The following is a 26,793-nucleotide window of genomic DNA, read 5'->3' on the forward strand; positions in this document are numbered from 1 at the left end:
GCTTTCTTTTCTAAAGTTCTCTCTTCAGCTGAGAGGAACTACTCTATTGGCGATAAAGAACTACTTGCCATAAAACGTTCTCTTGAGCAATGGAGACATCTTTTAGAAGGCACTATCCACCCCATAATTATATACACAGACCATAAGAATTTGGAGTATCTACAGAATAATAAAACCTTGTCTGCTAGACAAGTAAGGTGGAGCTTGTTCTTTACAAGATTCACTTTTACTATTATCTACAGACCTGCTGACAAAAACCGCAAGGCAGATGCCCTATCAAGAAAGGAACCTATTCCTATATTTCATGAGGAGTCCCGAAACATTATACCCAAAGAATGTTTCCTGGGTATCACAACCGACCTACGTATGGAGTTAAAGTCTTCCCTACAAAACGATTTAGAGATTCCACATCATGCTGTAACGCTTAAACCGGATGGCTTTTATTATTTCAAGGATAGGTTGTACATCCCAAGAAATCTTAGAGCACACATTCTCAGACTTTACCATGACACACCATTAGCTGGTCACCAGGGAATAAAACGTACCACTGAGAAGCTCTCAAGGGCATACTGGTGGCCAGGTTTACATACTTCTGTGAAAGAGCATATCCAAACCTGTACCGTGTGTTCCACATGTAAGTCTGATAATCAATCTCCTTTTGGTCTCCTAATGTCCCTCGAAGTTCCAAGCAAGCCATGGCAACAGGTGGGAATGGATTTTATAGTCGAACTCCCTGAATCAGAACATCAGAATACCATATTAGTAGTAGTTGACCACTTCACAAAGATGGCTCACTTCATCCCTTTCCACAAGCTCCCAACCTCCTCTGAGACAGCGGATCTTTTCTTGAAGCACATAGTTAGGCTACATGGTCTCCCAACGATTCTGGTTTCCGACAGGGGAACTCAATTCACATCACATTTCTGGAAACAACTCTGCAAGATCCTAAACATCGAACACCGTTTTTCAACGTCTTATCATCCCCAAACTAACGGACAAGTCGAACGCGTAAATCAGTGGTTGGAACAGTACCTTCGCTGTTACTGCTCACACCATCAAACCACCTGGATGCAGTACTTACCAATGGCCGAATTCTCCTTTAATGATGCCATGAATTCCACCATCAACATGTCTCCATTTTATGCAAATTACGGATTCCACCCACAGATAACCTTTGCTGAAGGAGTTGTTGCTACTTCACCCCTGGTCGATTCCATGACAAATTCCTTAATAGAAACCTTCAAGGTACTCCAGGAGAACATCAGAGACGCACAGGCCACTCAAAAAAGATTTTACGACCTACGAAGAAGGGAGCCCCCGAAATATGAAGTGGGACAAAAGGTTTGGCTATCCACAAAAAACCTTAGATTACATATACCCTCTAGGAAGTTATTCACAAAATTCATAGGACCCTTTACCATTAACAAGATCATCAATGTCAATGCAGTTTCATTGGAACTACCATCAAATTTACATGTACATCCGACCTTCCATGTATCCCTATTAAAACCAGCTAGGGACATGAGGGATTCCAATTTGGTACTGCCTCCTACATCGGAGATTGTTCAGCCTGATGAATACGAGGTCCAAACCTTACTGGATTCTAGGTACCACAAGGATCAACTGCAATATCTAATACGGTGGAAGGGCTATTCCAGCCAGGAGGATTCTTGGGAACCCTCCACTAACATTCATGCACCTCGGCTTGTCGCCCTCTTCCACCGCCGCAATCCGGATCGTCCTCGGCCTCAATCTGTGGGACAGCTTGCTTGAAAGGGGGGTCATGTCAGGTTTTCCTTTGCCCTTCCCCCAATGCCTATAAAGCTTCCTTCTCAGCTGCAGACAAGTGCTTAGTAATTTGTTTGTAGTGAGCACTGTTTCTGAGCCACATCAGGATTTCTACTCCTGTGATCTTTATTCACACTCTAAGAGATAAAATCTTCAAAGTTAAATCAGATTATCTGAACTGTTATTTTGCTAACGTTACTTATCTGTACGACTGAGATATTAAACTTCAGTGTGGGAGCCTTATATGAAAACATCGTGGCAGTACACACCTCCTTCTGATTTATCTCCTGTCCTGTGTATATATTTCAACTTGTCTCGCTCTGCCTCACAGCCCACAGAGGAATCCTCTCTCTCTACTGCTGCTGCTAACGGAGCAATTTCCCTGTCACATCTAAGCAGCCAGCTGGATCCTAAACTGAAACTACTCACCGGAACAACAGCTGATCCTGTCTGTATCAACGCTGCAGAGAAAAACATCAGCGTCTGGGATCTTCACACACTGAAACCACGGACAAGGCACTGCCTGCAGTAAATCAGCTTGTGTGAATACTTAACACAACTTGTCCTGCATCCTCCTCTTCATTTAGGAGTCTCCAGGTAAATATTCATTACCCTGAATAAGGGATTTGCATACTCATATCTGTATATAAATTGGAGTTACTTACCTTGAACCTGCAACCCTTAAAGGGACACACATGTTAAGAAGCTACTGCTTAAAGGGATATACTATACTTTACAGCATACCTAAGTTGGGACATTACCTAAAGTCTTACAAATCTTACCGCTGCTCATCTGCCTACTACCTAGGAGGTAACTAAAGTACTGCTACATAACCTGTGTTATAATTATCAGAGGAACTTTATCAGTACATTATAAAAAACTTCACTTCTGTCTAATTCTGTAACCCATTCTATTACCAGGATTGCAGCAGACAAAGTGATACAAAACCTTATTTAGGTCTACAGTTGAGTTCCATAGACTGAATTCTTCAATTAAACTGACACCTGCTGACTCCATCAGTGGCTCTTATTGCCTCATGCTGGAGCTGTTGTAATGAGACCACATCACATATATGTTTGAAATCGTGGTTCTCAAAATTGATGTCGCCAGTCTGGGTCAAAGTTTGAGTCTGTGTCATAGTACAATCATTACCATCAGGATAGCTAAAGTGTTTTTTCAAGGTTAAATTTCGAACGAGTTTATTGACATCAAGAATTGTTTTAAAAAGATCAAAGTCATTTGTTGGTGCAAAATTTAAGCCTCTATTTAGTACATTGTATTGTGTCTTACTAAGTTGTTGTGTGGACAAGTTTACTACATTCCCCACTATCCTAGGATCCTCTACTTGTAACGTGTTTGTGGCCTGGGCTCTCTGAGCTGATACCTGTCTTGATTGTAATTGTAGTGTGTGCCATGGTGGGTTGTCCGTCTCCCCCCTCCTGTGGGTGCATCCCGTGCCTGGGGAAAAACCTGATTTAGGGTAAAGGGATCGGCCTGATTTTGTGTACGTGTGGCAGGGACTGATTCTATGTATACACTACGTGCTGAATTTGTTCCCTGTACTGTTCCACCTTCTCTATTGCCTGTAGAAAAATCCATATGTGGACAGGTTTAGTTTGAGGACGTTGTTGTATTTTTTAACCTATCACATTTGTTTGAATTGTTTTTAAACAGGTGTGGGGCTCAGCACTACAGGCTATGACTACGGATCATTTCCGAAACATGTAAGCCAGTTAGTGCTGCGCCCTCAGCACCTTCCACATCGTCTTTGCTGTGAATATCCATGTTTGATTTTATTTGTACCAAGAATAAAGGAATTAATTTTATGCTACTGGGACTTCCTCTCTTTGATCTACTACCTTGGATAGTAACACAAACTGAGGACTAGGGAATCGCTAGAACAAATATGAGAATTACCTGGAGATCCAGAAATCTTGCAAATCTAGCTTCTTATTAAAGGGACACTGACCAAATTTTTTTCTTTCGTGATTCAGATAGAGCATGCAATTTTAAGCAACTTTCTAATTTACTCCTATTATCACATTTTCTTCATTCTCTTGGTATTTTTATTTGATAAGCAATAATGTAAGTTTATATGCCGGCCCATTTTTGGTGAACAACCTGGGTTGTTCTTGCCGATTGGTGGATAAATGTACCCACCAATAAACAAGTGCTGTTCATGGTTAAGAACCAAAAAAAACAGCTGTCTCCTTAGCTTAGATGCCTTTTTCAAATAAAGATAGCAAGAGAACAAAGAACAATTATGTCTGGCTAACCGCAACTACACAATCTGATTCAGGGACCATTTGACAAGGTGATGGTGTTCTGCCCAAGTCTGAATGCAGGCTACCTCTTTCATCATTAAAACACTTTTAATACTGCCTTGGTGATTGATGTAAGCCACTCCAATGACATTGTCTGACAAACTACAGAAATGACACATCTTAATAAGGGAAGAGCCCTGAAGATTATGTGAGTTTCAAGTTGTTGATTGGTAACCTGTTGAGACTTCCTGCTTTTTCAGTGAGTCCCAGACAGCACCCCAACTCAACATGCTGGTGTCCATGGTGATTACCATCTAAGTTGGATGGAGAAAAGAGTGGTGAGCTTATCACCATGTTAGGGAATGCCTTGTATTAAAGTCTTAATAAATCTTCTGAGACACATCCTTATACTCTCTATCCTAACATTTTCAGTTGTAGAGGACGTAAACTGAATCTGGCAACTGGTACGGCAACTTAAGCCCCTACCACAAGACATACTACTTACATGCATTAAAAGACTGTAGAAAGGATTTGGAGAAAAGCACATGCCTCATTGAAACTGAATCAATGATGAGTCCCAGAAAGGAAACATTGTTAAGGAAGTAGAGTGCTCTTTTGGTGGTTTAATTGGTAAACACAAATGACCTTAAAAACTTTGCACAAAAATGTTTCTTTCACTCAAGGTTAGTGTTTGGCTGAAGCAATTTATTATCAATCAACTGTTTTTACTCTTTTTAAATCATAATGACAACAGAAACTACCCAAATGACCCTGATCAAAAGTTTACATAACCCAGTTCTTAATACCGTGTATTGCCCCCTTTAACATCAATGACAGCTTGAAGTCTTTTGTGGTATTTGTGGATAAGGCTCTTTATCTTCTCATATGGTAAAGCTGCCCATTCTTCCTGGCAAAAAGCCTCCAGTTCCTGTAAATCCTTGGGCTGTATTGCATGAACTGCACATTTGAGATCTCCCCAGAGTGGCTCAATGATATTGAGGTCAGGAGACTGAGATGGCCACTCCAGAATCTTCACTTTATTCTGCTGTAGCCAATGACAGGTCGACTTGGCCTTGTGTTTAGGATCATTGTCATTTTGCAATGTCCAAGTATGTCCCATGAGCAGCTTCCGGGCTTATGGATACAAATTTTCCTCCAGTATTTTTTGTTAACATACTGCATTAATTTTGCCATCAATTCTGACCAAATTTCCTGTGCCTTTGTAGCTTACACATCCCCAAAACATCAGCGATCCACCTCCGTGTTTCACAGTAGGAATGGTGTACTTTTCATCATAGGCCTTGTTGACTCCTCTCCAAATATAGCGTTTATGGTTGTGGCCAAAAAGTTCAATTTTGGTCTCATCACTCAAAATGACTTTGTGCCAGAAGGTTTGAGGCCTGTCTCTGTGCTGTTTGGCATATTGTAAGCAGGATACTTTGTGGCATTTGCGTAGTAATGGCTTTCTTCTGGCGACTCAACCATGCAGCCCATCTTTCTTCAAGGGTTTCCTTATTGTGCATCTTGAAACAGCCACACCACATGTTTTCAGAGAGTCCTGTATTTCACCTGAAGTTATTTGTGGGTTTTTCTTTGCATCCCAAACAAATTTTCCTGGCAGTTGTGGCTGAAATATTAGTTGGTCTACCTGACCGTGGTTTGGTTTCAACAGAACCCCTCATTTTCCACTTCTTGATTAGCGTTTTAACACTGCTGATTGGCACTCAATTCCTTGGATATCTTTTTATATCCCTTTCCTGTAATATACAGTTTAACAACCTTTTCCCGCAGATCCTTTGACAATTCTTTTGCTTTCCCCATGACTCAGAATCCAGAAACATCAGTGCAGCACTGGATGAAAGATGCAAGGATCTGCCAGAAACTCATTGACCTTTTATACACACACACTAATTACAAGCAAACAGATCACAGGTGAGGATGGTTACCTTTAATAGCCATTCAAACCCCTTTGTGTCAACTTGTGTGCATGTTATCAGGCTAAAATCACCAGGGTATGTAAACTTTTGATCAGGGTCATTTGGTTAGTTTCTGTTGTCATTATGATTTCAAAAGAGTAAACACAGTTGATTGATAATAAATTACTTCATCCAAACACTGACCATGAGTAAAAGAAAGGTTTTTGTGGTATCATTCAAATTCTCTGAAAAATTGCCAAGAAATCATAAATTCTGCCAGGGTATGTAAACTTATGAGCACAATTGTACAGCCTGACAAATGGAAGGATTATCTGTGAAGGCTTTAAAGCTTTCTGTCTTTTGGATCCTTGAAAGATGTGCTGCCCATCTACCTTTGGAACTGTTTCCCATAACTACAATTTTTCAGAGGGAACATGTTTTTGAATTTAGTGAAGGGAACAAAAAGGTGCACCTGGCTTGATCCATTCCATAGTGAAAAAGAATCAAGTACAGGGAAGGCAGATAGCTTTTTTTTAGAGCTGCCTTAAAGAGTTTATCAATCTTCTTAAGAGGATGTTGGTCTGTGGTTGGCAGAACCTCAACCACTAAGGCTATTAGAACTTCCCACAAAAAGCATGTATGTATTCCAAACTTGAACTAAAAAACACTTCTGCATTTCATCATCTGAGATGTTCTGAGTTTTTGAACAATCATACGCAGAAAGGCAGGATTTTTATCCCACTGTACTCCTGGTTTGTGCAGGATAACTCCTTAAAGGTGTCCCTGATGGATATATTGCTTCAAATTAGGAGACAGGTTAGTAGCGCTGTCCAAATCTCTGATCACTCTGCTGCAAATACAACACTGTATGACCCTGTCTAACAAATAGACTGACATAAATGAATTGTGGGGGAAAAAACAACACACCCTTACATAGCAAAATATTGTTCAGAAGGGGTTAAGTTATCCGTAGATCCCCGTTCCATAGAATCAGCATGACGACTAGAGATGTGAGATGCACCAGTTTGCTCTTTAATATACAGTATAAAGTAAGTAAAGGCAAGCAGATAGCAGAACAGAAAGACAGTAAAAGAGGCACAGAATGGGTTAACCCCTAAGGGGAACACAGTATAGTAGGCACAATAAATTAATACTTAAAGGGACATTAAACCCCCAAAAAATTATTTCACTTTTCAGATAGAGAATACAATTTTTAAAAAGTTTCCAATTCACTTCTATTGTCAAAAATGTTTCTCTCATGTTATTCTTTGTTAAAAGAGATACCTAGGTAGGTAGCGTGCACATGCGTGAAGCACTACAGGACAGGAAATAGTGCTGTCATCTAGTGCTACTGCTCATGTATAACATTGTTGCAAAACTGCTGCTATACAGTGCTGCAGACACGTGCACACTCTTGAGCTTACATTTCTGCTTTTCAAATAAGGATAACAAGAAAACGAAGAAAATAAGAAAAAGTTGTTAAAATTTTTATCTAAATCTAATCTAATTTATCTAAATCTAATTTTATCTAAATCATGAAAGAAAAAAAATTGGGTTTTACGTCCCTTTAAGTCCATAGAAGGGAATACAAAAATTGGGCACTGTCTCTTTAAGAAAAATTGTCTTTTAAAATGTAAAAAAAATAATTTGGCAAATCTCTTGAAAAAAGGGTTTTCACTGCTCCTAACGCCCAGATGGCATAGGGGGAAGGAGAGTGAAAGAGTTCTATTTTGGCACCATAAATTAACTGCTGGGGTCTCCAGAACAGTTTCAGCATAAAAAAGTTGCTCACCAAAGGGCTAAACATTGTCCCGATTGCCTGACAGCCTGCTGCAGATGAGGATCAAGGCCCCGGTATGCTAAAGCCAAAAGAGATAAATTTGAAGAGAAAAGTACATAGATTTTTAAAACAAACTGTACAACGGCTAAAACTGTATGTAGTGTTGAATAGTGTATGTGCCTATATCCCCAGGTTATGTGAAACACGTGTACATGATCATGCTAACAGCCTGTGGGCTATAAAGGTACATGGTACTTACCTGTCAGCACCTTTGTCTACTGTGCTCACCTTGGCCGTAGAAGACTGCTTCAAGTAGGCGGGCCCATCCAAGGCAGTGCAAGAACTGCCCTGATTGTAGGTTATCTGAAGAGGAAATGGGTCCCAAATGGGTTAGAAAACCCCCATCAAACAAAGTAAAGATCAGGACTTTAAGTTTCGCAATCACTCCTTGCTGGAGGGAAAAAATTACTGGGGGATCATGGGAAAATGTTTGGGATTAAACTCTGATCTGTTGGGTGCTTTGCCTCCTCCTAGTGGCCTAGAGTTAATTCCACATTTGATGGGTTGTGGACTCTCAGTATCCTATGAAAGAAAATTAAGTTATTTTCTTTCTATCACTCTAATCTGTTGAAACTTTTACTGACGGAGCTTGAGTGGCATCTAAACCTGCTTATTTGCATTTTCATTTTTTTGCAATATTCTTAAATAGAAACTCAGTTTGTCTTTTGTCTATCTACTTTTATTATCTTTCATTCTGAAAGTACCCTTTAAATGTAAAAGATTGATATGAAACATTTGTAAAAATAAATAGAGAGTTACATTTAATAAAAAATTCCTTTGGCATTCAAAATATTTTTCAAATTATGTATATGTATGGTATACTTAGATGAAAGCTAAACCTAGGTAGGCTCATATGCCAATTTCTAAGGAAGCCTCTTATCTAAATGCATTTTAATTTTTTTTTTACAGCTATAGGGCTTTAGTTCATGTGTGTCATATAGATAGTATTGTGCTCATACCTTATGAGAGGGCACTGATTGGCTAAAATGCAAGTCTGTAAAAAAAAACTGAAATAAGGGGGCAGTCTGCAGCGGCTTTGATACAAAGTAATCACAGAGGTAAAAAGTATATTAAAATAACTGTCTTGGTTATGCAAAACTGGAGAATGGGTAATAAAGGGATTAATCTATCTCTTTAAAAATCAAAATTCTGGAGTAGACTGTCCCTTTAAGTATATGAATGAAATAGAGGTAAATTTAAAAAAAAAAAAATACAATTGCTGAACAATGTTATCCAGTATTTTCAGTATTAGGTTGTATAAGTATATTTTAAATTAAATTGTAGTGGATGAACATATATCATAGGTGCTAAGCAAACATAATGGTGAGGAATTCAATAGTGCCTGGGATAAGTCATTGTCAGAACTAAACATTATACTTTTAGAATTTTTGGTGCAAACTTGTTTGGCCTTTTTTATAAACAAGTTTTCTAAAGTAAAGCATTCCAAAACTATTTACAACAATATATTTTTTTTATCTTTTATTTTATTTATTTTTAAGTACAATGAACATGCCTATGAAATGTGCAATTGTATTATGTATTTATTTTTTAATTAATATATTATTATACATGTTTTTTAATAAAAATAAATGCAAATATATTGTGTGCTAGAACCCACGAGCAGGAAGACCTTGCTCTAGTGATGCCGAGGGTGGAAGGTATACTGAATTCACAGAGAAGGAGAATCTTGTCCTTGCCAAGATTGTGCAATGCTACAACAAGCTGTATGGAAACATCAGCTCTTTTTAGCTCTTTTGTCCCTGTTACAGGGAAGAAGTTTCTGCCCTTATATTGTCCTCTCACCTCACTACCTGTCCCCTCGACCCCATCCCCTCACAGTTACACCCCTCCCTCTCTTCTACCCTTACCCCTATACTCACACACATCTTCAACCTCTCCCTCAGCACTGGTATATTTCCCTCATCTCTGAAACACGCACTAGTCACACCTATCTTTAAAAAAAACCTCTCAATCCAACCTCCCCATCCAACTAACGCCCTATTTCCCTACTACCTCTTGCCTCAAAGCTTCTTGAAAAGCTAGTATATGCATATCTATCCCATTTCCTTACATTAAACTCCCTCCTTGACCCACTGCAATCTGGATTTCGACCCCATCAGGCAACAGAGACAGCAATTGTTAAGGTTACCAACAACCTACATACAGCAAAATCCAAAGGCCACTTCTCTCTGCTTATCCTACTTGATCTGTCTGCAGTCTTTGACACTCTCGACCACCCTCATTTACTCCAAACCCTCCAATCCTTCGGCATTTGTGACACAGCTCTCTCGTGGTTCTCTTCCGATCTATCTAACCGTACCTTTAGTGTAGACTTCTCTGGGGCATCCTCAGCCCCATTACCACTTTCAGTTGGGGTACCACAAGGCTCTGTCCACGCTCCCCTTCTTTTCTCAATCTACACGTTATCATTAGGTTCCTTAATAAAGTCCCATAAGTTTCAATATCATTTGTATGTCGACGACACCCAAATTTACCTAACTGCACAAGGCCTATCTCCTTCCTTGCTAACCCGTGTCACTAACTGTCTCTCTCATATCTCATCTTGGATGTCCTCTCACTACCTCAAGCTAAATTTCTCCAAAACTGAGCTCCTTATTTCCCCCCTTCTTCAAAATCTCCATCCCCCATTTCTCTTTAACTGTTGATAACTCCATCATTACCAATTCCCCACATGCCCCATGTCTTGGGGTCACACTTGAATTAGATCTTTCTTTTACTGCTCACATTCAGTCATTGGCTAAAGCCCATCTCTAAAATTTGACATTTCCTTACACAAGACACAACTAAGATTTGAATCCACTCTCTCATACTTTCCCGCCTCGACTACTGCAACTCCATCCTCTCTGGTCTCCCTAGATGCCGCCTAGCTACTATACCATCCATAATGAATGCCTCTGCCAGGCTCATCTTCCTTACACGTCACTCTTCATCTGCTGCACCTCTCTGCCAATCTCTTCACTGGCTTCCTCTTGCATCCAGGACTAAACACAAAATTCTCATTCTGACATACAAAGCCCTCAACTGCACTGCTCCCTCCTACATCTCAGACCTTGTCTGCAGATACTCTCCCTCCCATCCACTTCGCTCTGCTCACGATCTCCTACTCTCCTTCACTCTTGTTACATCCTCACATTCCCGTTTACAAGTCTTCTCCAGACTGGCTCCCATATTATGGAATGCTTTGCCACGCTCCACAAGACTCTCACCGAGTTTTGAAAGCTCCCTAAAGACTCTATTATTCAGGGATACATCTAACTTACACTGACCTTCTTAACTTGCTATCCCCTTGAACCCCTCAGCATGTAAGCCTATGAGCTCAGCTGTTTGTAGATCCCCTTCATAAGAGCCGACTACAACAGTGCAACTCTCGGCAGGGCCCTCTACCCTTTTGATCCCATTAAATGTTATCCTGTATACCGCCTATGTTTATAGTGCTGCGGAATCTGTTGCGCTCTACAAATACCTGATAATAAAAATAATAATCAGCTAGGACGGCTACATACGAGAAGTCTCAGCTGTGGAAAAATGTTGCGGAGGCTGTGTCTGCTGATAGAGTAATGCCTCGTTTGATAACCCACTGTATGAAGTGCTACTCGGACCTGAAGATCAGATTGAAGGCAATGATGGAGTCAACTAACTGGCAGAAATCTGTGAGAAAGGCACTTATGCCTATGGTTTATTAAGTGTCCAAGGAGGTCATTAAGCGCTTCATACCAAGATGCATGTTGTCTAGACACCAAAAAGGTATGCATTTCTTGTTTTAATTAAATAAAATATATATATATATATATATATATATATATATATATATATATATATTTATTTCAGTAATATATAATATATTTCTGTTAATTATGATTTAAAACGAACATAAGATGTTAGACTGCAGGTAATATCAATAAGTTATTTGTGTAAATATAAACAGCATTCTCACAAATTCAGAACTCATATTTAATTTATATATTTAAATTTTTAAACAATTATTTAGAACAATTGATGCAATGTTTAAAGGTGTACTCTTTTTAAAAAAAAAATAAAAAAATTATATATATATATATATATATATATATATATATATATATATATATATATATATATATATATATATATATATATATATATATATATATATCAGTGAACAAGTGCCCCAGAGGCATGAAACGCGTATGATGTCACAGGAGGGTGATGTTCCCCCTGTTTCTTTTTTCTATGTGTGATTTTACCGTTGCTGCTGTATGTGGATCTATGTTTTTAAGTGGCGCTAACTAATAAAGGAAATTTTATTGTATCCTGACCTTGGAGTGCCGAGGAGTTCTTTGTTTCCTCCTAATATGTGTGTATATGTATATATATATATATATATATATATATATATATATATATATATATATATATATATATATATATATATATATATATATATATATATATATATTTATTTATTATTTCTGACATATAGTTATCTCTTTTTTTTTTTCTTTTCAGTGCCAATAAACCTTCCTAAAGTTACCCCAGAAACTTAGACATCCACTGGTACTGCAGTTAGAGCTAAAAAAAACACAGTAATGATCTGACTTACCCTGCAACATCTGGCTTAGGTACAAGCTGAAGACATCCTTGCTGTTAAGAAGGAGGAGGAAATGGTAGAGGCGGGAGCTGAGGAAGAAACAGCTGTTAAATATCTGCAGCAGATGAAGAGAACTCACAGTCAAGGGGCAGACAGATTCGCATTGTGAACCAGCAGTATTATGAGGATGTCTCCGAGTTTCGTTTCAAGTAGATCCAACACAACGAGCTGGTCCAGGGAAAACTAGAGACTCTGACAACTACATGCAGCAGAACAATCAGTACATGAGATCTATCAGCAAGTTGTTAGCACAGATTGCTCAATTCATGGGCAGGAACAGTAAATGGTGTCACACCAGTTCCTCCAACTCTGCCACCCTCGGTATCTCATTTATCCTAAACTGATAAAGCAGTGTCCAGCAAATGGCTTCAACACACACAGAGGGTGCAAGGAGCCCCAAAAAGGACCTGGGCAAAAAAGGCTACAAAGAAAACAATCATAAATTAATACATGTATTTGTTTGTCCAATTAAAGAAAAATATATTGCTTATTCATTTAAAAAAAAAAAAAAGTTAATACATTTTCTTTTTTAAAATCATAGTTGTTAGTTTTTAACCTCTATACAACATATGCTAAGTTTAAGATGCATAAGAAAACAAAGTGGACCCTGCTCTTTAGAGTTCAAAATGAAACATACTCTTCAACAGCTCTTGTATTTGGTGGCATGGCCATCTTTTAATAGTTTCCAATAAACAGTATGTTTTATTTTGAACTCTAAAGAGCCTGGTCCGCTTTGTTTTCTTACATTTCTACTGACCGGTAACACGCTCTTTTAATATTGTAAGCTGGCTAACCACGGATAGGACAGTGGACGACACCCTCCCATGGAGATACAGGTGTTCCTGGAACCAACAGAGGATAGCAGCATTTCTACCATGGAGGCCTGAGCGTGAGCCATACGGAGGCCCCAGCTTTACGGATCACGGGTCAGGTACTGATTGTACAGAAAGACCCAAACAACGGAGGATAGCAAGTGTGCATTACGGAGGCCGTAACTTGGGAGACTATATGTCAGGAACCAACGCATACTAAGCATCACGGAAACCAACAGAACTTCAGGAAGGTATGTGCTCAGCAGTATTTTCTTCTTAGAGCACGAATATTGATACAGTGTAAATATAAATATTTCAGATATTTGATTGTCTGTCAGTCAATCCGTACTAAATTTGCGAGAAAGGAATATTTCCTAGGGTGAGCACTGTTTTTACTATCCATGAAGCTTTTCATTGTGTTGGGGGAATTGGAATACATATTATCCTGTCCTATTCGGACTACAGTTTGATTTTATATTAACTCTCTATGGAAGAGTGAGTAAATATCCTGCAACTTGACTTTACTGTAAATTTAAGATACATATATCAAACTAAAATATATAATCTGACACCCACGTAATATATATGTTTCCATGACAAATGAATAAATTTGTTATTAACCCCTTAAGGACTGGGCATTTCAGACTAAAACATCCCCAAAAGACCAGAGCATGTTTAGCATTTTTGCTATCACTGCATTTAAACAGAAATAGAGTCTTTTTTATTTTTTAGTAGACAACCCAAAGTATTGATTTAGGTCAATTTTCGTATATTTCATGCTACCATTTCATCACCAAATGCGATCAAATAAAAAAAATTGTTTACTTTTTCACAAACTTTAGGTTTCTCACTGAAATTATTTACATACCGCTTGAGCAATCATGGCACAAATTATTTTAAAAGCTTTTCTGGGATCCCCTTTGTTCAGAAATAGCAGATATATATGGCTTTGCCATTGCTTTTTGGTAATTAAAAGGCCGTTAATTGTAGCTGCGCAACACACTTATTATTCCCAGCAGTGAATGGGGTTAATCAGGTAGCTTGTAAGGTTAAATTTTAGCTTTAGTGTAGATGATTACCCTCCCACCTGACAGGGGGAGGGCTTAGCGACCAGCGCTATACAGGGTTATTAACGGGTTATTTTGTGTAACATTTGTTTGATATTAAAGGGATAGTACACCCAATTTTTTTCTTTCATGATTCAGATAGAGCATGCAATTCTAAGCAACTTTCTAATTTACCCATATTATAATTTATTATTCGTTTTCTTGGTATCTTTATTTGAAAAAGCAAGAATATAAGCTAAGGAGCCGGCCCATTTTTTGTTTCAGAACAATGGCTAGCGCTTGTGATTGGTGGCTGCCTTTAGCAAACCAATAAGCAAGTGCAACCCAGGTTCTGAGTAAAAATGGGCTGGCTCTTAGGCTTACATTCTTGCTTTTCAAATAAAGATACCAAGAGAACGAATAAAATTGAATTGAGAAAGAAAATTGTGTTTATTATCCCTTTAACATCTGAAATTAAAAATGTAATAGCAATTTGTTTGGTTACAATAGTTTGAAATAAAGTGTTCACACACTGCACATTATTACGGCCACAAACTAAATTTAGAACATTGCAACTAGGAAGCCACTTTTACGTTTCCCGTTACAGGATGGGAAAAAAGTACTATGCCGCCTCTATCACGGAATGTTAGCATTCTACCCAGTGACAACGTCTAAAAAACAAAATTTATGCTTACATGAAAAATTTCTTTCTCTTGCGATGTATCGAGTCCACAGATTCATCCAATACTTGTGGGATATTCTCCTTCCCAACAGGAAGTGGCAAAGAGAGCACCCACAGCAGAGCTGTCTATATAGCTCCTCCCCTAACTCCACCCCCCAGTCATTCGACCGAAGGCTAGGAAGAAAAAGGAGAAACTATAAGGTGCAGAGGTGACTGAAGTTTTATAATAAAAAATACTACCTGTCTTAAATAGACAGGGCGGGCCGTGGACTCGATACATCGCAAGAGAAAGAAATTTATCAGGTAAGCATTAATTTTGTTTTCTCTTGCAAGATGTATCGAGTCCACGGATTCATCCAGTACATGTGGGATACCAATATCAAAGCTTTAGGACACGGATGAAGGGCGGGACAAAACAGGTAGCTGCTGGACAGCAGTCTCATAAGCCAAACGGATGATGCTTTTCAGCCAAAAAGAAAGAGAGGTTGCCGTAGCCTTTTGACCTCTCTGCTTTCCAGAATAGACAACAAACAATGAAGATGTTTGACGGAAATCTTTAGTTGCTTGTAAGTAGAAGTTTAAAGCACGAACCACATCTAGGTTGTGCAACAGACGCTCCCTCTTGGAAGAAGGATTAGGACACAGAGAAGGAACAACAATTTCCTGATTGATATTCCAATTAGAAACAACTTTAGGAAGAAATCCAGGTTTGGTACGCAAAATCACCTTATCTGCATGAAAAACAAGATAAGGTGAGTCACACTGTAAAGCAGATAACTCAGAAACTCTTCGAGCCGAAAAGATAGTTACTAAAAACAGAACTTTCCAAATAAGAGCTTAATATCTATGGAATGCATAGGTTCAAACGAAACCCCTTAAAGAACCAAATTTAAACTCCATGGCGGAGCAACAGGTTTAAACACAGGCTTGATTCTAACTAAAGCCTGACAAAACGCCTGAACGTCTGGAACATCTGCCAGACGCTTGTGTAAAAGGATAGACAAAGCAAATATTTGTCCCTTTAAGGAACTAGCTGATAATCCCTTCTCCAATCCTTCTTGGAGAAAAGATAATAGCCTAGGAATCCTGATCCTACTCCATGAGTAACCCTTGGAATCACACCAGTAAAGATATTTACGCCATATCTTATGATAGATTTTTCTGGTGACAGGCTTTCGAGCCTGAATCAAGGTATCAATGACCGATTCAGAGAAACTACGCTTTGCTAAAATCAAGCGTTCAATCTCCAAGCAGTCAGACGCAGAGAAAGTAGGTTTGGATGCTTGAATGGACCTTGAATCAGAAGGTCCTGTCTCAGCGGCAGAGTCCATGGTGGGACGGATGACATGTCCACAAGGTCAGCATACCAAGTCCTGCGTGGCCACGCAGGTGCTATCAAAATCACCAAAGCTCTCTCCTGCTTGATTCTGGCAATCAGACGAGGAAGGAGAGGGAAGGGTGGAAACACATAGGCCAGGTTGAAGGACCAGGGCACTGCTAGAGCATCTATCAGCACTGCCTGAGGATCCCTTGACCTGGACCCGTAACAAGGAAGCTTGGCATTCTGACGAGACGCCATCAGATCCAATTCTGGTGTGCCCCATAGCCGAATCATTTGGGCAAACACCTCCGGATGGTGCTCCCACTCCCCCGGATGAAAAGTCTGACGACTTAGGAAATCCGCTTCCCAGTTCTCTACCCCTGGGATATGGATCGCTGAAAGATGGCAAGAGTGAGTCTCTGCCCATCGGATTATTTTGGAAACTTCTATCATCGCTAGAGAACTCCTTGTTCCCCCTTGATGATTGATATAAGCTACAGTCGTGATGTTGTCCGACTGAAATCTGATGAATTTGGCCGCAGCCAGTTGAGGCCACGCCTGAAGTGCATTGAATATCGCTCTCAGTTCCAGAATGTTTATCGGGAGGAGAGTCTCCTTCTGAGACCATAACCCCTGAGCTTTAAGGGAGTTCCAGACTGCACCCCAGCCCAGCAGACTGGCATCTGTCGTAACTATGACCCACTCTGGTCTGCGGAAACACATTCCCCGAGACAGGTGAACCTGTGATAACCACCAGAGAAGAGAATCTCTGGTCTCCTGATCCAGATCTATCTGAGGAGATAAATCTGCATAATCCCCATTCCACTGTTCGAGCATGCGTAGTTGCAGTGGTCTGAGGTGTAAGCGAGCAAACGGAACTATGTCCATTGCCGCTACCATTAGTCCGATTACCTCCATACACTGAGCCACTGACGGCTGAGGAATGGAATGAAGAGCTCGGCAGGTGTTTACGAGTTTTAATTTCCTGACCTCCGTCAGAAAAATTTTCATTTCTACCGATTCTATCAGAGTTCCTAGGAAGGAAACTCTTGTGAGAGGGAAGAGAGAACTCTTTTTTTTTTATGTTCACCTTCCACCCATGAGATCTCAGAAAAGCCAACACGATTTCCATGCTAGTTGGAAAGTTGACACTTGAATTAAGATGTCGTCTAGATAAGGCGCCACTGCTATGCCCCGCGGTCTTAGAACCAGTAGAAGGGACCCTAGCACTTTTGTGAAAATCCTGGGAGCCGTGGCCAACCCAAAGGGAAGGGCTTTGAACTGGTAATGTCTGTCCAGAAAGGCAAACCTGAGAAATCGGTGATGATCTCTGTGAATAGGGATGTGCAGATACACATCCTTTAAGTCCACTGTGGTCATATATTGACCCTCCGGGATCAGAGGAAGAATAGTCCGAATAGTCTCCATCTTGAAAGAAGGGACTCTGAGGAATTTGTTTAGGATCTTGAGATCCAAGATTGGTCTGAAAGCTCCTTCTTTTTTGGGAACCACAAACAGATTGGAGTAAAACCCTTGTCCCTGTTCCGCTCTTGGAACTGGGTGAATCACTCCCATGGTATGTAGGTCTTCTACAAAGCGTAAGAACACCTCTCTTTTTGTCTGGTTTGCAGACAATTGATAAATGTGAAATCTCCCCCTTGGGGGGGAATCTTTGAAGTCCAGAAGATATCCCTGGGAAACAATTTCTAAAGCCCAGGAATCGTGAACATCTCTTGCCTAAGCCTGAGCGAAGAGAGTCTGCCCCTACTAGATCCGGTCCCGGATCGGGGGCTACTTCTTCATGCTGTCTTGGAGGCAGCTGCAGGCTTCTTTGCCTGTTTACCCTTGTTCCAAGCCTGGTTAGGTCTCCAGACTGACTTGGATTGAGCAAAATTCCCCTCTTGCTTTGCAGCAGGGGAAGCTGAAGCGGGACCACTCTTGAAGTTTCGAAAGGAACAAAAATGATTTTGTTTGGTCTTTATTTTATTTGTTTTATCCTGAGGGAGGGTATGGCCCTTCCCTCCATTGATGTCTGAAATAATTTCCTTCAGTTGAGGCCCAAATAGGGTCTTTCCTTTGAAAGGGATGGTCAAAAGCTTTGATTTTGATGACACATCAGCTGACCAGGACTTAAGCCATAACGCTCTACACGCTAAAATGGCAAAACCTGCATTTTTTGCCGCTAATTTAGCCAGTTGAAAAGCGGCATCTGTAATGAAAGAATTAGCCAGCTTAAGAGCCTTAATTCTATCCAGAATATCATCTAATGGGGTCTCCCCCTGCAGAGCCTCTTCTAGAGCCTCGAACCAAAAAGCAGCTGCAGTAGTTACAGGAACAATGCATGCAATAGGTTGGAGAAGAAAGACTTGATGAACAAAAATTTTCTTTAGGAGACATTTTTTATCCATAGGATCTTTGAAAGCACAACTGTCTTCAATAGGTATAGTTGTACGCTTAGCTAGTGTAGAAATAGCTCCCTCCACCTTAGGGACCGTCTGCCACGAGTCCCGCATGGTGTCAGATATGGGAAACATTTTCTTAAAAGTAGGAGGAGGAGTGAATGGTATACCTGGTCTATCCCACTCCTTAGAAACAATATCCGCAATCCTCTTAGGGACCGGAAAAACATCAATGTAAACAGAGACCTCTAAGTATTTGTCCATTTTACACAATTTCTCTGGAACCACAATAGGGTCACTATCATCCAGAGTCGCCAATACCTCCCTGAGCAACAAGCGGATGTGTTCTAGCTTGAATTTAAAGGCCGTCATATCAGAGTCTGTCTGAGGGAGCGTCTTTCCTGAATCAGAAATCTCTCCCTCAGACAGCAAATCCCTCATCCCTACCTCAGAACATTGTGAGGGAATATCGGATACAGCTACTAAAGCATCAGAAAGCTCAGCATTTGTTCTTAACCCAGAGCTATCACGCTTCCCTTGCAACCCAGGCAGTTTAGATAAAACCTCTGTGAGGGTAGAATTCATAACTGCTGCCATGTCTTGTAAGGTAAATGAAGTAGACACACTAGGAGGTACTTGGCGTCGTTTGTGCGGGCGTTACTGGTTGTGACACTTGGGGAGAACTAGATGGCATAACCTCATTTCTTTCTGTCTGAGAATCCTCTAGCGCTACATTTTTAAGTGCTACAATATGCTCTTTAAAATTTATAGACATATCAGTACAAGTGGGACACATTCTAAGAGGGGGTTCCACAATGGCTTCTAAACATATTGAACAAGAAGTTTCCTTGATGTCAGACATGTTTAACAGGCTAGTAATGAGACAAGCAAGCTTGGAAAACACTTTATTCAATGTAAAACAAAAATTTCAAAAAAACGGTACTGTGCGTTAAGAGAAAAAACATGTACACGTTCTGCAAAACTGCTTAAAAATGCAACAAATCCTTCAAATTTTTTACAGTATATGTAGTAAGCCTTAGTAAGGTTGCACCACTAGTAAAAAATAAAATTAACCCCTTAATAACCAAACCGGATTGACAAGAGTCAAAAAAACGGAAAATACACAGTCAGCACCTTGCCACAGCTCTGCTGTGGTGCCTACCTGCCCTTAGGGGTTGAATTTGAGGGAATAAAGCTTCGTTTTGGCCCCAAAATCGAGTCAGGACCCTCCCGTGTTGCAGCTTGCTGTCCAGAATGCAAAAACAACTGCACATCTAAGGCGCAAAATTAGGCCCCACCCACCTCTTACTCGATGTCTGTTGGGCCTTAAAGTGACACCTCAAGTGTTTCAAACAGCCATGTGGGATGTAAACCTCAAAATAAGCCAAATGAAGGAAAGTCCCAAAAACGTTTTACCATATTTCTCAAAAAAAACGTTTGCTCTATTATAAAAGTGTCAACCAGCAAAGTAACTTAGCCCTTATGCAAGCTTGTAGTACTACCATAAGTCTTTGATTACAGCTTACCCTTCCCCTCATGGGGATATTGTCAGCCCTTTTCTTGAAATATCACAGTCTTTCTAGAAAAAAATGACTGAACATACCTCAGTGCAGCATAGCTTGCAAACCGTTCCTCAACTAAAGTTTCCTGTACTCCTCAGTCTCTGTGGGAACGGCAGTGGATGTTAGTTACAAATGCTAAGATCATCATCCTCCAGGCAGAAATCTTCATCTTTTTTCTGCTTGAGAGTAAATAGTACACACCGGTACCATTTAAAATAACAAACTCTTGCTTGAAGAAAATAAAACTAATATTTTGTCACCACAATCACTTTACCCTTCCTTATTGCTTTGAGCCAGCGAATGACTGGGGGGGGTGGAGTTAACGGAGGAGCTATATAGACAGCTCTGCTGTGGGTGCTCTCTTTGCCACTTCCTGTTGGGAAGGAGAATATCCCACAAGTATTGGATGAATCCGTGGACTCGATACATCTTGCAAGAGAAAAATGCTTGTTTTTTATTTTCTCATCACTCTATCAAACTTTTTTCTATAAAAAAAAAACTATACTTGCTTAAAAGCACAAAAAAAAAAAAGAAAAAAAAAAAAAAAAAAAAAAAAAAGGATCCATGTCCCACCAAGGTTACAAATATATTTTGACCAAAATACAAAATAGACACAGCCTTAGTTATGTGTGAATATTAAATTTGAGAGTCTGAATTATAGTAAAACCTATATATTTCTTAGTGCAACAATGATTTACAAACAATAATTTTATTCAAAACATAAAATTATTTTATTTTAAAACGTAAAGAACTTAGTAAAACATATTTCTAAGTTTAAAATATACTGTGAGCAGGGGTGAAACCTCACTAAGCGTTTTTTGGTAGCATAAACTTTATGGCTAAAAGGTAAACAGTGTAGCTTGTCCTCTATCTCCCCAATTGCCCTGAGGAAACATTTTAATAATCAATTATTGTTGATATAGGTTTGTGTCCGACTTATTTGAATGAAAACAAAAAAACACTAGTCTGACATTATTTTCTGGTCATTGAGCCTATCCTATGCTGACCTTACATTTTCCCCACTATCCCTCTTCCCCAAACATCAAGTCACTCACAACTGCAATAGAGTTAACCTTTAACCTCTTTCTGATATATCAGAAAGACTTCCGCATAAAGTGAGAATGAATGTTACAAGCCATTATCATCAGCAAGATGTGTTCATTCAAACTGTCCAGAATGGGATGAAGGTAACACTAGTTTTCTGTTTCTATCAAGGAGCTATTTAGGTTTGCACCATCCAGAATAGTATAAAAGTAAAGACCGGTTTCTATTACGGAGCTTTGTACACTATACATAACGGGATCACAGTAAACAAGCCATTTCGATTAACGAGCATTGTACGTCCACATTGTACATGACAGGGTCAAAATCAACCAGCCATTTTTATCAAGGAGCTTAGATCATTTATAATATATATATATATATATATATATATATATATATATATATATATATATATATATATATATATATATATATATATATATATATATATATATATATATATATATCCGTCCACTGTACCGTGTTACCCTCCTAGGGACAACTGCCTGGGAGCAGGAATGAATTAGATAACTAATTGCAAATAAATGCACTCACAGGACTTTCTTAGGGTGAAAAAACAAAGCTTTCTTTAATGAAACGTTTTCAGGGATTTTCTCCCCTTCATCAGCATAACAGTTATGCTGATGAAGGGGAGGAAATCCCTGAAAACGTTTCATTAAAAGAAAGCTTTGTTTTTTCACCCTAAGAAAGTCCTGTGAGTGCATTTATTTGCAAGGAGATATATATATATATATATATATATATATATATATATATATATATATATATATATATATATATATATATATATATATAAAAAAAAAACGGGATGGAAATAAACAAGCTGTATATTATATCACAGAACTTTGTATGTTCACACTGTGCAGAACAGGAAGAAAGCAACAAGGCCCCTCTTTGTGCTGTAAAGGCAGCATCCCATTCTGTATAGAGTGAAGGTATAAATGGTCCGTGATAGACACAGCTTGTTCCTTTCAACCAGTTAGCAATAGAAATGGCTTGTTTATTTTGATCCTGTTATGTACAGTTTAATGTTATAGCAACTATACAAATACCATTTTAAAAAAGCAATCATATTAAAAACATGTTTTACATTATTTAAAAAACAAAAACAAAAAAACAAACAAAACACAGCTATGGTCCTCTATGGATATTAATATCCTGTAAACAAAATCTTGTTACACAATATAATAAAACTCAGCAAAAGTTAAAAATGCTTTTATTACAATAATGCCATACAGGTATATACCAACACATAATAACATTTTATATATATTATCTGTTGATATGCACTCTTCCTTCCAGTATCAACTGCCAAAGGTGCCAGCAAAACATAAATCATCAAAAAGGCTCACGCTCACTGGTCTTCAATTCTGTTGTGAAATGTATTAATTTCTAGTTTCAGGGATTGCTCGTCTGCCTCCTGTCTGAGGAAGGGGAGCTATATCTCTGAAACGTCACATTAACAAAGTTTCACACCAGAAGTGAGTGTATGTATGTTTATACAACCTTAAAGGGACATGAAACCCAAACACTTTCTTTCATGATTCAGATAGAGAATACAATTTTAAACAACTTTCTAATGTACTCCTATTCTCTAATTTGTTTTATTCTCTTAGCATCATGTGTTGAAGGAGCAGCAATGCACTAATGGTTTCCAACTGAACACATGGGTGAGCCAATTACAATCGAATATATATATATATATATATGTGTAAATTGTAAAGTTGTTTAAAATTGTATTCTCTATCTGATTCATGAAAGAAAAATTTTGGGTTTAATGTCCCTTTAAGTTAGAGGGTAGTAGGAGAAATTTGAGGAAGCATTTTGTTTACAGAAAACGTGGTAAATTTATGGAACAAAACTTCCAATTGAGTTGGTAAACACAAAAGACTTTAAAGGAATTCAAAAATGCCTGGGACATGCATAAGGCTATTCTAAGAAAAAAAAGTAACCTGTAATATAGGTAGACTTGATGGGCCTTTTTGGTTCTTATCTACGGTTAAATTCTATGTTTTTATATCTATCTCTATATACACATACATACACTATATATACACACACACATACACACACTATATATATATACACACACACACTATATATATATATATACACACACACACATACACTATATATACACACACACACATACACAATAATATATCCACAACCCCACAGTTCCTATAGGTTCCTTATTAAGGTCTTTATTTCTGCTTTATTAAGAATAGTGATCACATAAATAGAGAGTATAAACGTGTTCCATGGGAGTATCCCATATTTTAATGGGGAAACATCACAACGAGTGTCTAATTTTGTAACTAATATCCAAAAAGAAGCAGCAGCACCACCTTCACTTAGTTCTTTATTGGTATTACAAGCACAGAAATGCAACAATGTTTTGGTCTGCATGACCTTATTCATGTTGCATAAATTACAATACTTTCATGCACCATTTAAACTCATTGGATTTATACACCGTTTAAACACAATATTTTGGAATTGTGTTATTTACAGTGTTTTGCCTCTAGGGGGCAACATTTTGTCATTAAGAATTAGATTGTATAGCAATGAGTTTAAATGTTGTATGAAGGTATTGTGATTTATACAACATGAACAAGATCATGTAGAGCTAAACGATGCATTTCTGTGCTTGGGATATCAAAGAAATACATGAAGATGAATGTGCTGCTTCTCCTTTTTTATTTTGAGTTGTGTACAGCAATTCTTAGCCTTCACCAAGTGAGATGTTTACTGTGCTGGGCACACTATTATGGTATATTGTAAAAAATATCAGGCCATCACATGTGAACCTTTTTACACATACTTGTCCACCACCCTTTCAGCGGCGAGATTAATAATTGTAAGAAATTAGTAATTGTAAGTGAAACTTAGTTTACATTTCTAGCATCTGAACTATTACTAAACAGAAACCATTTTTACATTTAGTGAACAAAAAAACATGTTTTTAAACACAATACCCCCTTCTACACACTACCGACATCCATGTTCACTGGTGCATAGATTGCGAGACTGTCAAGACAGAAATAAGCATTACTAATGAATTTAACAATTCTTTTAACATTGGATCTTAAGCGTACTGACCAAGTCTGTAGCCAAAGCAGCCATAGCTCATCATTAATACATATCATGTCAACTGCTGCATCACAAATAAAGTGGTTTGCTATCCTTAAAGCAGTATTTCTCACTCAGCTGATTATTTCACCTGTGCTCTAGTTCAGCTATAATAAAACCTGGACAGTTGGGGGTACTTGAGGACTGCAGTTGAGAAACACTGCCTTAAAGGACCAGTACATACAGTAGATTTGCATAATCAACAAATACACAATACAAAGATAATGCAATAGCAATTAGTCTGAACTTCAAATGGGTAGATTCTTTTTGTACAAATTTCAAAGTTATGTCTATTTCCACTCCTCCTGCATCATGTGACATCCATCAGCCAATCACAAATGCATATACGTATACTCTATAAATTTTTGCACATGTTCAGTAGGAGCTGGTGACTCAAAAAGTGTAAATATAAAAAGACTGTGCCCATTTTGTTAATGAAAGTATATTGTAAAGTTGTTTAAAATTGCTGCTCTATCTGAATCATGAAGGTTTAATTTTGACTTGAGTGTCCCTTTAATAGGTTCAAGAAATCCTAGATCTTGTCCAGCGATGCTTCATTAGAAAAGATTTTGGAAAGGTTGTCACACCAGACCACAAAAGCTGCCACAACACAGGCTACACTGACCGATGGTTTAAACATCACACCTGCTAATTGAAAGGACCTTCTGTGAAAACCTTCCAATTTTCTGTCCATGGGATCCTTAGAGGAGCTACTATACGTAAAAGAAATGATAATCCGTGTAACAGGAGTTGAAATTGCCCCATCCACTTAATGAACTAATTACCAAGCCTCCAATTTAGCAGAGGTTAAGGGAAACATGATTTTACATTTTGCAGACAGAACAAAAGGAACACCTGATTTGTTCCAGTCTTAAGAAATTATATCAGATTGAAGAACCCGGAAGGTAGGAGGCCGTTTGGGAGTTGACATAAGGAAATCATCAATCCTTTTTAACAGGCTGTTTGTCCGTTTGAAATTAAAGGAAACTGTTTTAAGGGAGAGGGTCCTGCGTTTCTGATAATGCATTATCAGATGCAAATGTACTACATGTGTCAGAGGGGAAATGAAGAGGGTTGTCTTTATGAGAAATCCCAGAAGAGCTAAGTGTCTGAGAATGATCACCGTCTGCTCCATGCATGGAGGCATAACATTCATTAACTCAGAAATAGCTGAGTGTATATTGTCCTTAAATGTAGGAGAACATTCTGTGGGAATTCCTGGGGTATAAGTTTTGGGCAATGCCAAACCCTGGAAAGTCTGGGAATAAGACAATGCTATAACACACTGACTAGAATTAGCCATGGCTTGTGCACAAATAGTGCATAGTTGAGCAGGGATACAGGTTTAAAGTAAGGAAAAACTGCTGGCATATCAAGATATAGCAAAACAAAGAACAGTAAATGGACACTTAACCCCTAAGGGTAATCATAGGCCAGCAATAGAAATGAGGCACAATGCAGTGCATGTAGGGAATACAGTGAGGTAAATTTTGCAGATTCTTCAATAAATGTAATGGCACAATAAATTAACCCTATAGCATTAACATAAATGGTTAAAACAAGCTCTGATAAGTCAGAGTGGCTTACCACCTCCAAGCGCTCTGGAATACCTCACCTCAGGAATGAAGAAGGAGAAGAAGAAAAACCCAGAAGACATATTAAAAGCCCGCCAAAATGTTACCCACTAGAACGCCAGCACTATCTGAGTGTGCCAACACCAATCCACGGTGTGAATGATTTGTAAATCTCTTTGTAATAGCAGAGACTGAAAAGGCAAAGGCTGCATTAAAAATTCTGGTAGCAATGGAGACTGCACTACATTTAAATGACAGTGACATCTAAATTGAATAAACGTCAAATATACCAAACTGTAATAATAGTTATGTGCGTATACTTGTCTCTAGGATATGTGAATCATGTGTACATGCTCACGTGAATAGCCAATGGGCTGCATTGTACTTACCTGACAGCACCTATGTCTACTGTGCTCATCTCAGGTTTCAGAAGAATATCCAGTAGACAAGCACATCCGAGGCAGTGCAAGCACGTTGCCAAGAATCTGTAAAAGTACGTCTACTCTAACCAGGAGATTAGCGAATAAATCCACATTTCACCTGGGAGGTCTGTGACATCTTGGCACTGGAAGATTTACACTGCCTGGCTACTTCTCTGTTATCTTTGTAAGATCTCTGAGGAAGAAGTAGAGTAAAGTAGGTTAAATAATCCGTTTCTATATCTTGCAAATCAGCACTTCAGAAGTCACCTTACTGAGGGATTCTGGGTGAGTGGGAGAAATAAATGCTCAGGCATGTAAGGGT

General features: G+C 38.8%; 1 protein-coding gene across 5 annotated transcripts in view; it reads right to left on the reverse strand.

Moving 5' to 3' along the window:
- MIPOL1 (mirror-image polydactyly 1) overlaps positions 1-26,793 on the reverse strand; it is a 1,201,709-nt gene that overhangs the window by 1,154,617 nt on the left and 20,299 nt on the right. For 2 of the 5 annotated variants that reach the window (XM_053697727.1, XM_053697723.1), the window contains exon 3: positions 12,409-12,485. The exons of 2 other annotated variants lie outside the window; for them this stretch is intronic. In XM_053697727.1, coding sequence (XP_053553702.1) covers positions 12,409-12,418 — 10 coding nt within the window. In that variant the 5' untranslated portion in view covers positions 12,419-12,485. Of the gene's footprint in view, positions 1-12,408; positions 12,878-26,793 lie in introns of all 5 variants that reach the window. One more of the 5 variants, XM_053697724.1, reaches the window with a different exon arrangement.

Source organism: Bombina bombina, chromosome 1 (assembly GCF_027579735.1).
Source record: "Bombina bombina isolate aBomBom1 chromosome 1, aBomBom1.pri, whole genome shotgun sequence".
In the NCBI taxonomy this organism is placed as follows: domain Eukaryota; kingdom Metazoa; phylum Chordata; class Amphibia; order Anura; family Bombinatoridae; genus Bombina; species Bombina bombina.